Source organism: Microtus ochrogaster, chromosome 7 (assembly GCF_000317375.1).
Source record: "Microtus ochrogaster isolate Prairie Vole_2 chromosome 7, MicOch1.0, whole genome shotgun sequence".
Lineage (NCBI taxonomy): Eukaryota > Metazoa > Chordata > Mammalia > Rodentia > Cricetidae > Microtus > Microtus ochrogaster.
The window spans coordinates 70,218,242-70,230,741 of NC_022014.1; the positions used below are offsets into that span (position 1 = coordinate 70,218,242).

The window sequence follows — 12,500 nt, forward strand, 5'->3', positions numbered from 1 at the left end:
TGGATTGGGAGGATCAACATAGTAAAAATGGCAATTCTACCAAAAGCAATCTATAGATTCAAGGCAATCCCCATCAAAATCCCATCAAAATTCTTCACAGATCTAGAGAAGACAATAATCAACTATAATTAGTGATCCTAGTTAGCATTCTTAAAACCCAGTAAGCTCTCTACAGCACCACCAGCTGGGAGACTTCAAACCCAAAACCAACAAGCTTGTGTTTTATCGAGCCAGTAGTTGAGTTTTTCCCCTGTACTGTTTATCAGATAAGAAACTGTGTTGGTCTCAGACTCACCGGAGGCTTTTGGGGTTCAGTGGTTCCACACCACTGGACCTTTTAGGATCACCAGGACTCCCCAGCTATCTTTCCCACACTGCACGGGAATGCAGAAGCTGCTATGAGGCTGCTTACCAAACTACTTGCCTCCACATCTCCTTCCTCAGTCATTAAAAACCTTTCCCCCAAAACATTGTTTACCTTAGCTTAAACAACAGAACTAACTGGAGGCATAGCTCAGTTGGTAGGGTGCTCATCCGGCATGCACAAAGCCCTGAGGTTCACTCCCCAATATCACATAACTCAGGTGTGGTGGTGCGTTCCTATGAGCCCAGCACTTGGGGGGGGGGTCATAAATTCAAGGTCATTCTCATCTACCATCTAGGGAGTAGGAGGCCAGCCTGGGATACATTAGACCTTGTCTCTAAGTAAATAATAAAGACAGGAATGTTAACAAACAGCTTCCAGTGGTGGAACCCAAGGTATGGGGAAACAATCTTTAAGTTATCGCTCGTATGAGCATGATGTGTGGGGACGGGGACGTGTGGGTACCACAGTGGGTGCATAGAGCTTCCAGGGATGGAGCTCAGGTTGCAGGCTTTCACAGCAAGCACCCACTGCTAAAGCCACCTTGCTGCCCCATCTGAGTTTAATTGTGCGTGCATGAGTGTGTGTTTGTGTGTGCCTGTGTGTGTGTGGCTGTGGCTGCACAAGCTGCCTGATCTTTGTTCCCCAAAAGACATTGTCCTTATTATAAACTCTATGCTAACTAGCCTTCCCTTGGCTGGCGGAGGGGTCAGGAGAGCACTGTCTGCTTTCAAAGGCTGATTGGTCCGAGCATCCCTGAAAACCCTGTGTGGAGCCAGGTGGTGATGGAGCACACTTTTAATCCCAGCACTCAGGAGGCAGAGGCAGGTGGATCTCTGAGTTCGAGGCCAGTCTGGTCTACAGAACAAGTTCCAGGACAACACAGAAAAACCCCGTCTCGGGAAAAAGGAAGAGAAAAGGAAAGAGACCAGCATGGGAAAAAAAGGCAGTCACTATCTGCGCTCTGCCCAAATGCATGTGAAGACCCATGAAAGAATGAGCTGGGAGTATAGCTCAGTGGTAAAGCCTGCACATGGAGATCAGGGGTGACACCAGGAGTTGGTTTTCTCCTTCCATTCTTTACTGGGTTCAGGAAATTGAACTCAAGTTGTCAGGCTTAGTGACCCTTTTACCTACTGACCCATCTTACCTGTTCTTAGTACACTTTACTAGTTTTGTTTTTGTTTTTTTTGAGACAGGGTTTCTGTCGCTTTGGAGCTTATCCTGGAACTAGTTCTTGTAGACCAGAGCTGGCCACGAACTCACAGAGATCCCCCTGCCTCTGCCTCCCGAGTGCTGGGATGAAAGGTGTGTGCCACCACTGCCTGGCCTTAGTACACTTTAATATATTTTTATATATATATATGGAAAAACAGAACAAAAAACCTCCCACAACAATGGTTAGGAAAAAAATGTCAGAAAATAAAATCTATAAGGGGAATCTAGCTCTCCTGGCTGTGGAAAACACAGTATAGTCCTCTATAACTACCAGTGACATCCTAGCATGAGTTAGAGAAGATGAGATACAGGGGTACAGTACAGTGAAGGCAGTCTCAAATCAGCGCCGGTGGCACTGTGATGGGAAGGAAATGGCGCGGCCGGGTGACTCTGCACACACGGGCACTGAGAGTACAAGCAGACACAACACGTATAGGGAAGGGCGGAGGCTTTCCCTCAGTGTGTCAGCTGCAGCTCCTGTCCCCCGAGCCTATTTCAACAGGTGGGGTGATCCAGGATGCCTGTTTCTGGCTCACCACACCCTGGAAGCCCAGCTGGCCAAAGTACAATTCCATATCCATGCTCAGGTCAGGCAGACCTACTTCCTCCTGTGGGTCACTCCTACCTTCTCCTTTCCTGGCAGGAAGGCATCATCAGCATGGTGGGGGAGGGGGCAACCATGCCACCCAAGTCTATCGCCAGCTTGTGCCTAGATGGTCACATGACTGTCAAGCATTTCATTTCCTTGGACCTCAAGTTTCTTCTTTTGCAACCTGAAGCAATTTGGGTAAATTAGTGCTTCTCAACCATGTTGTACATTACAACCAGGACTTTAACCACTGGTTCCAGTGCCCGCAGCACACCCCAGATCACCTAACTCGGACTTCTTGTAGGGTGCCCAACCAGGCAGCCAGTTTCCTGCAGTAGGTGTGCGTTTCATCTAAGACCTCTAAGCTCCTCCGGTGTTTGGAGGCTCACTGGATGGACTGTCCGTTTGCTGCCTTCTGTCACAGAAATGTTAACGCCAGTCACGCACACATTTGGCTTCAGTCCATGCTCCTCCTACTTGACAACCTGCTTTAGAGAGCTCGGACGCAGCCTCACTGGGGACTTTGTCCAGCCCCACCCACCCTTCAGCTAGCCCTGCCCCAGCCCGCCTCTTGCCCTTTGATGCTTACAATCAAGAGATTATTTTCACAAACCAGCCTGCCCAGGTATGGCCAGGAGCTTCCAGCTTCTTTCCAGGCATGCATAGCAACCGAGGGAGGAGCTGGGAGAACAGGACTGTCCAATCCCGGGAACGGAGGGCTTGATATTTCTATCCCTGATACGGATCCACAAACATTTCCCAAGGAAAGCCTGACTCTGGTGGAGGGTTCTGGGGTGCCTGGTTGGTCCCTGGTACTCAGTCCAGAGCAAAGGGCGCCATTCCCACCCAAGTGTTATTCCCCTGCGTTATATCCAGGGATCACAGCCTAGGAAGGGAAACGCTTTGACCTTCAGTCTCTGCCTTCACTTGCAGCAAGCTATAGGAGTCACGTGACACACCTGAGCCTGTGCACTTGGCAATAAACACGACCTTGTCCATTTTACAAGGCCAGTGACAGTATATACTATCTTACTACACATACTTGAGACGCTAAGAAATACATTTGGTTGGGAGCTTATACTAACTTGAGAGGGGCCACTCATCTGTCATGGAGGAGCCTGAACAGGACATCAGGGAGACGCTGGCAGGTGAGTGGATCCTGCTTTCGACAGTCCTCCAAGGGAATAGTGGCAGAGGGCGGTGTGCAGGAGGTGGTGGCTAGTGCCATAGGCAGTGGGCCAGTCGTGAGCAGAGCAACTGGACCCAGGGCTCTCTCCCTCCACCAGCAGCAGCATTATCTGGTGCTAGGAGGGCCTTCTGAGCGCTCCTTTCTTCTAGCCACCCCGTGGGGGTAGGGCTTACTAGCCTCATTTTCGTGTAGAATTCAGGCCCTGATTTGTTCCCTCCCAATTAGATTTGGGAAAGTTCCTGAGAGTTATCAGAGATACACAAACCTAGTGCTCCACTGACAAGCGATGTCTGAGATGCCCCAGCCGCCTGTGCATAGGGTTGAGTCACCTCATTGGCTCAGGTTGGAAGAACAGACAAAACCTCGTTAATCCCTTCGTGCTGAGAAAAGGGACATTCATTACTGCCGTGAGAGGAGGGGGCTGTGCTGACCAGGACTGTCTCCTTGCTGGGAGCTGCTGTACAAGTAGGGTTTGCATTTGGAGACCCAAGGCTTAAGTGTTCTGGGCTGTTGGCCTGAAAGTACCCTACTAACTCTCACGCTTTTAGGTACTGTGCTCTGTCTACCTAGGCACCACTGCAATTTCCCCTTATTACCACTTGCCTTTTCCACCCTCTTGTAAATACCCATTCATGGCTTTGGGGTTTCACTGTTGCTCTGTGGTGTTGGGGACTGTACCCCTGAGCAATTTCCTCGGCCCCTCAAGGTTTTTTTTTTGTTGTTGTTTGTTTTTTTTATTTAAATTTTTTTAAAGATTTATTTATTATGTATACAACATTCTGCCTGCATGTATGCCCACACGCCGGAAGGGGGCACCAGATCTCATTACAGATGGTTGTGAGCCACCATATGGTTGCTGGGAATTGAACTCAGGACCTCTGGAAGAGCAGAGCCATCTCTCCAGCCCCTGTTGTTTGTTTTTTAAGACAGGGTTTCCTCGTGTAGTCCTGGCTGTCCTGGAACTCAATTCACTCTGTAGACCAGCCTGGCCTCAAACTCAGAGATCGACCTGCCTCTGCCTCCCAGATTAAAGGTATGGACCACTGCCACTAAATTCTTTCAAGTATTTTGTTTTGTTTTGAGACAGGGTTTCTCTGTGTAGCCTGAGATCAGGCTGGCCTCAAACTCAGAGATCCACCTGTCTGTAAGGAAGATTTTTAATGATTCTCTTTCTGTATGTAGCTGTGCTAGAGACCTGGAAACACAAACATTGCATAGCAAAGCCAGCAGAAACTCACGGGCAGTTTGTAAGCATTTCTTCCCTAGATCAGGCACCACTTTAAAACTCAGAATCGACTTCCTTTCAGGATTTGGCTGGTAGTTAAGAAAAGTTCCTCAAGAGTAAAACTAGGGGCTATGGGATAGTCACAAAAGCCTAAGCCCTGAGCCCAATCCTCAGAGCCCACTTACAGGCAGGGGTGCTCTGACCTTTTACACATTCTCTGTGGCATGCCCTACCTGGAAATAAAAAAGCTTTTATTGTTAAGATTAAATTTGATTAGTCCTCCTGGCCTTCCTGTGAAAGGGAAGGATAGACTGGGGTGATGATAAGCAGGAAGCGGAGGCTGGGGACGACTCCTTCTCAGCCCATCTCTTTCCTAACTCTCCCCAAGGTGAGAATCCGCACTTGTCAACTGATCCATGTAATGGCAACACTGACACCACCGTGGGTCCAGGTAAGGACCATGTAGGCCTGCGCTCGCCATGTGGTTTACCCAGTGTAGTCCTAGTTCACACTGTTCTTGAGATAGTAAGTTGACAAGATTGACACTCTAGGCCATAGTCCCCAAAATATACTGACTCATCCTAGCTAAGAGATGCCAGAAGAATCACACCCACTGGCCAGCACCTTGTCCAGACTTCCTAGTAACTTCTCAAATGGCCAACTAAGTACCATCACTGCTACACGCTGCCAATGCACTAAATACCCATTGCATATTTTACTTTTATATGCAGGGGTGCTTTTCTGCATGTGTGTCTGTGAACTACATGTGTTCTTGGTGCCTTCAGAGGCCAGAAGTGGGCCCTGGATCCCCTGGGACTGGAATTACAGATGGTTGTCACCATCATATGGGTCCTCAGGTACAACAGCAAGTGCTATTAACTACTGAGGCATCTCTCCAGCCCTCCACTGCATACATAAATCTCTTACTACAGGCTCAAAGTATAGTTCAGGGTAAGTGATTACCCTACATATATTTAACGCTCTGGAGTTGATCCTCAACTCCAAGAAAGGAAGAAGCTAAGTGTGAGGTGCATGCCTATAATTTCTAACACTTGGACAGCTGAGGTAGGTGAACTTTGAGTTTAAGGTCTGTCTGAGACCCACTTCCAAAGATAAATAGGAGCTAGAGAGATAGCACAGTAAGCTGTTCTTCTAGGAGCCCAGTATGATTCTTATCTGGCAGATCACAACTGTCAAGAACTCCAGCTCATGAGGATCTGACAGTCTTTGTGGCCACAGGCACCTGCGCACACATGGCAGACACTTAAGTCTTTTTCAAGAAATTAGACAAAATGCCCCCGAGCGACTAGCTGGTATCAACCTCCAAGCTGTCTGTCTGTAGTAGACCTGACATTGGCACACAACTTCCGCCAGTCCAGCACTTAGTCTCAGCTTATAAAGTATCTACAATAGCTCCAAGTCTACTTATCTTGAGGTTTTTAGAATCATCTTTGCTGTGATAACGGATGTCAACAATCTCTAAAATGGGTATTTTATCTAAAAATCTATGTTTGAATTTATGGGTGATCAGCGCTGGTGCTTAAAGTAAGAATTCAAAACTCCAAAGAAAATGACTTCATTGAAATTGAACTGCACAGACAAGAGCTGAGTTACCAGAACCTACTTCACGTGAGCTGCTGTGAACTGGGGATCCACCCAGAGAAAGTGGAGAAGATAAGGAAGCTGCCAAACACTCTGCTCAGAAAGGTAGGTCACACACCGCTCAATACACACTCTGTGGGTGAACAATGCTCCGCAGAGCCAATCCTTTAGGTTCTAAATACAAAGTTCATGGTGGAAACTGCCTAGAGGGCCACTGACTTCTGCTGGTTCCACAAACCTAATCCAGACATTTCTTAAAACACCTGACAATTGACACCCCAATTTAAGAAACTTCCATTTAGCTCTGTCAATCTCTGCAACCCCGACTGGCTAATAAAACCAGCATTGTCCTCAGACTGGACCGTGGCAAGCCCTTACCACTTGGGGAAGGCGCATCTTTGCAATCCCCAGAAATGTTTCTTTCAATTTTTTCCCCCAGGCTGAAAATGTATACTTCAAGTTTTAATAGATTTCATTTCTTAGGAATCTTTTTTTCACTAGGCAATAGTGGCACATGCCTTTAATCCCAGGACTCAGGAGGCAGAGGCAAGAGGATCTGAGTTCAAGTACAGCTTGGTCTGTAAGAGCAGGCTCCAAAGCAATGGAAAAACTCTGTCTTGAACTCCCCTCCCTCACAAAAAAAAAAGGGAAAAAAGTCTTTTTCCAGCTGAGTGTGATGGTGCACACCTATAATCCCAGCACTTAGGAGGCAGAGGCAAGGAGATCTCTCAGTTTGAGGCCAGCCTGGGTTACACAGAGAAACCCTGTCTTAAAAACCAAGCCAACAAATAGAAATCTTCCCCCCACCCCCAGTTGGGTGTAGTGGTACACACCTTTAATCCCAGCACTTGGGAGTCAGAAGTTGTCAGACAATCTCTGAGGCCAGCCTGGTCTTCACTGATTTCCAGGACACCCCCCCCCCATGCCTCTGGCAGCTTCATTGATGTACTCTTTGTAAACTATCATTGTCACAGGATAATCATACTTTCCAGATAGCTTTAACATGAAAAATAAATATGAACTAGGCTCGAGGGCACACACCTTGATACTCCCAGCATTTGGGGAAGCAGAGGCAGATGGATCTGAGTTCTAGAACAGCCAGGACTCCAGTGAGAACTTGTCTCAAAAATAAAGTTTTAAAAATAAACCAACTGCTTATGATTCACCATGGAGACAAAGGCCAACCTGAAATGGCCAACAGTAAGCCTTATTCCACTGACGTTACACAGTGTTCTGAAATCATTAAGTCTTTCCCCAACTTTTAGGACAAAGACATTCAAAGACTCCAAGACTTTCAGGAGCTAGAGCTCTTGGTGAAGAGCGGGAAGTATGAGCACACTCGACACACGGTGTCACCTCTTACAGAGAGGCCCTGCTACAACAGCGAAGCTGCAACACTGACTTACTAGTTCCAGAAGAGCGGGGTCTGCAGTCATCGCCAACCACGAAGCCTAGACCCACGTGACAATCAGCTGACCATATCTGAACTGAGCAGGAGCTGTTTACCCACAAGAGGTCAAGTGTATTTTGAAGTGCTGCACCCCAATCCTGACACTCGACTGAGCTGCATATACACCCAGTCCCACTTACCTATGAAGTGGATTTAGGATCTGAGTAAACAATCGGCTTAAGGCTAAGACAGCTCGTGAAAACAGCTTGCATCACTGTAGCTGGTGACGGCTTCACTGGCTTACCAAAGTACAAGGTTGGTGGTGTTCACATCCCAAGCCAAGAGGACTCTTAGCGTGTTTTAGATGGCTGTCACTTTATAAGCACTCAGCTGTGACCTGCCCATACCCACTCACCCATCCGTCTTTACATAGCCATTTCTCCTCAAATATCAAGTCACCCTGATCCTTGAGTTTAATTAAAACACCAGGGCTCCTTGTGAACCAACACATTCTATTTGTATTCTCAGCTCAGAGAGTTCACTGCTTCCTTATTACCGACTTCCCAGCAGCTGAGATTTGATGTAAGGATTACCCAACAGTCGGAGGAAAATGGCTTATATGGTATGTGATTCATTTCACACTCCTGCACCTGCAACGTGCCCGATATCCAAGTCTCTAATGAAAGGGGCACTGTGAGAATTTGTGTGCTCGAGGTGTCTAGCTCCAAGATTCCAGTAACAGTGATTGTGACTGGACAGGATGGATCCACAAGTGGTAATTCCCCTGTTTCACTTTCAATAATAAGGAAAATTTAGGCAGAGGCTTGAGGCTAGTTAGGTTAATAGCTAGAAATCACTATCTGTACAACACTGAGAACTGTTTTAAAATAAATTTGTTTAGAAAAAAATTTAATTGATACACAGCAAATTACTTAGGAGGGTAATACTATCCTAACGGCAGAACGTATGTAGGTGCTATCCAGTGGCTACAGTAACTAAACCACAAGGCTAATGAGCAAATTCTTACCTGCTCCAAACTAATAAGCACACTTCAGTATAAAACAAAATAGGGGGGGGCACACATGGAGCTCTAATAGCTTCTACTAGGTTTTGCACCTCCTGTGTAGCTGAGAAATAACCCTGAACCTCCCACATGCTGGGATTACAGACTCAAAGACCTAAAACAAAACTTGAGAGCTTCAAGAAGTGCACTAAAAGTTTTACTTCATATCTTGAATGTAAAAACAGGAAACAACTCCACCAAATAACTCTCAAACTTTTCTAAGTGAAATGAACCCCACAGCAGAATACCAGACCAAAAGCCCCGAACACATGAGTTACAATAGAATCAACACCCTTGACTCCTTAGATGCACACAATCAATCTGCTTATTACAGTGATAGAGACTGGTAAGTAATCACCTCCTTCTGTGCTGTGCTCACGGAAGTAGTCCAGGCGTAACTCAAGAGCTGCGAGGAGGCAGCAACAAGCGGTAGGTCAGTAGGTGTGCGTGTGAGGACCTGTTCTCCTTGCTCATCTGCTCCATTAAGAGCCTCAGCTTGCCAGGCAGTGGTAGCATACACCTTTCTTTAATCCCAGACCTCAGCCTGGCCTACAGAGTGAATTCTAGGGCAGCCAGGGTTACAGAGAAACCCTGTCCTGAAAACTAAAGAGTAAATAAATAAATGGTCGCTCCTCGGCTTACCTGAAAGGACCCGAGGAGTGTGATGAGGAGGAACGACCACTAGGAACTAATGCTTGGCTATGTGAACCCTAAGCATCTGTAGGGACTTTTCAAGTCCTAATCGCTTTTCTTGAAGAGTAAACATTTTTATTAATACCTCGTGGCACTTAAACCTTCCTTGGAAAGCTTAGGATAGAAAGGCGCATCCATCCCTGGCTGCTATCTAAATGAAAGGAAAGATGTCGCACACCGTGCACATGTCCTGTAGGTAGTGTAAGTGGGGTGCTGTTCTTAGAACCTAAGCAAGTGGGTGGAAGATTTCCAAGTTTCAAGCTAGCCTGAGCTACACAGTAAGACCATTTAAAGGATAAAAGGGAAAAGTGTGCTTTTAAAATCTTCCATGCACTGAGGTTAATTTAGTATGTTTATTAGTCACTACCTATACCAAAAACCTTTCCCACTTAAAAACTTTTATTAAGATATAGCATATACACAAAAGCACACAAACATACAATTCAAAATGAAAAGAGCTCGTCCAGCTTGAGAAAGACAGTGGCCACTCCTCTGAAAATCCCTTCACCCTCCAAGGTCATTCTCAAAGTAGCCACTAACTGTGATCTGTATGTCAACTGTTTCGTGTTTCTTTCATTTACCATGTATTTTAACAGCCTGTTTTGACCTTTACCAAAGTGAACCATAATGGGTAGATTCTTCTGTGGCTTGCTTTTTGGGGATATTATTACATCTTGCAATATCCATGGTCATGGTGGAGCCGAAGTTCATGTTCACACCTGTGAATTCCACAATGGGGATGTGTCTGTCACACTAGTTATCCGACACAAATGCTGATGGGATCTTCCCAGGGCTTTGTTGGTCTGGGTTTTCTTTTCTTCATTACACAAGATGACATAAGACATTTGCTCATCCATCTCCTGGCAAGATTTAAAAGTTTCTCAAGAATATATACCTAGGGCTGAGTACAGCACACTTAGCTGTGCCAAACTGTTTCCAAAGTTGCTCCTAAAAAAAACCTGTTGACAGACAACTGATCTGTCTGGGATGGCTGAGAAGAAACAGACCAACTATGAAACTCTGAAAATGCATTTTAATAGAAAATCCATAATTCTGACACAATGAAAATGCCATTTACCCTGTTTCAACTAACTTGAAACACTTTTTTAAAAGCAACACACTCCGAGTACTGTATCCTACATCTCAAAATGTTTCCATATATAGTATCTGAAAAAGGCAAATTCAGAACATATATGACGGACACCATCATATATAAAGACATCTATATTGTATATTCCCCACCTCCTACTTTGCTGCCCCCACCAAGCGCTTGGACGAGGCAACATCAGGAACTCGTTAGAGGAGCAGGCAGTAAGAGTAAAGGAAGACAGAGATTGAACACTTCGGCTGTTGCTTTTAAACCAAGAACAAGCATTACAATTGCAGTTATCAAACAAGTTAAAATGCAGTCATCCTGGGTCCTTTCACAAGCAAATAAAAACCAGTCAAAAACGCAAGCTTGAAAACCAACCTTGAAGGAAGTGCTGCCCCACAGACTGTTTCATGCACATACAAGGCAATGGTTAAGCACACACATATCACTCATCTACAATGCAGCTATGCATCTTTAGAAACAGAACAGATGTGAACTTAAAAAAGTCCCACTGCAAAATTTTCAGTTTGTACATCCCTAGGTTCTATGAGCCACATTCTTACACCCTGGAATGATCTTTGGCTCTCCTATAACACTAACTGTATTCAAAGTGAGAAATGTCCTAAAGGAAAACATCTCAGCAGAACACATGAACAACTTAACCGCTCATGACTACAAAGGTACAAAAGTGGTAGCTGAGACCTACTGCAGAGGCCATCTGTCTAGTCTGTCTACACCCTACAGGAGTTGTTCGTCTTCCACCCTCTTGAGAGTTTTGAGGCAAAGGACTTAGTCTGAGAACTACAGAGAAAACACTCATCAGACGTTATGTCTTTCAGAGACACAAGTTAACAGCATAACTGAGACTTGCTTAAGAATACAGAAGAGTAGACATGCTGGCACAGGCACGCATACACACTTCTGCCCCGTACCCCCACAGACACAGGCACACATGGGACTATGAGTCTTACAGGACATAAATTAACAGAGATTGGTTATACTGTTACACTTTCATGAGATAAGAAAATTCCAAAATAAAAAGCACTTTAAAAAAGATTAACTGCTTGCTCCGATTTCAAAATTAGAGTAATTTGATTAAAACTGGGTCTTCAAAAAGACGTGACACATTCACTATAGTCTCAAACACATAAACACCAAATGATAGCAACAGCTATTTGGTCTACAAAACATAAATGTTTCTTATAGTAAGTTAGTACCTAGCCTCTATACCAGACACCTTAAGAGAGCTTTCTCAAATCTTGTATCTGCATCAATAGAACTCAGTGTCCACAGAGGATGTCTTTTTACAAGAGCCCATTTGCTGTATTGCATTTAAATTCACTGTTGAGTCTAGATGAGGCAGAAGAAAGCAATCTGGCATTTTAATACTTGAGCAGATTTCTTACATTATGTTCTTAATACAACGTCATCAAACTATAAGCTACACAAAGCAGAGCTCAGAACTGGGTGATTCTGCGTCTGCCAGACTGTGGTTGACAACTACCTTCATGTCCACCTGCCTCATCTCGTACACCTGCTGAGGCAGTTCCCACCTGCTGCTGCATCTCTAGATCAGCTAGGGAAGCCAGGGGAAGGGGACCTCTTATCCCCATGAACATTTCTCATATAGTGTCTCTAAAGGTGGTTGCTTCATGATTCATCAAAGTTCGGTAGAGAGTATTTTAGCTAATAAATTCTGTAATGACCCATAATGTACACTAGAAGGAACACAGTGGCACAACAGTGAGAAACGCCCTTACACTGATCAACATGAAGCCATCTGCTCAGTTTCTTTACCTATCAACTGATGCTAGTATTAAAAAACTTTTAAGTCACAAGGAACTGCTCTGATATATATGTATGTATGTGTATATATATATATATATATATAAAAACAAATGTACTTGAGGATAACACTTTACAGTAGATGGAGCTAGGTATAAACATGCTGCTACTTCCATGTGAAATATCACCTGCTTTGTTTTTCAAATATCCTTGTTATATACACTACACACTCCATACAGAGAAATATATACATTTTTAAATGGATTAAGATTGGGTTAAAAGAAAATTT

At 45.0% G+C, this 12,500-nt stretch overlaps 1 protein-coding gene across 1 annotated transcript; it reads left to right on the plus strand.

Annotated features, from left to right (window-relative positions):
• The first annotated feature begins 3,174 nt into the window (after positions 1-3,174).
• Positions 3,175-8,400, plus strand: Ankrd40cl (ANKRD40 C-terminal like). The gene is made up of 3 exons (XM_026780830.1): positions 3,175-3,319; positions 6,132-6,292; positions 7,453-8,400. Exons 1-3 carry the CDS (start codon positions 3,280-3,282, stop codon positions 7,594-7,596), a joined length of 345 nt encoding a protein of 114 aa, XP_026636631.1. The 5' UTR covers positions 3,175-3,279; the 3' UTR covers positions 7,597-8,400.
• The last annotated feature ends 4,100 nt before the right edge of the window (positions 8,401-12,500 follow it).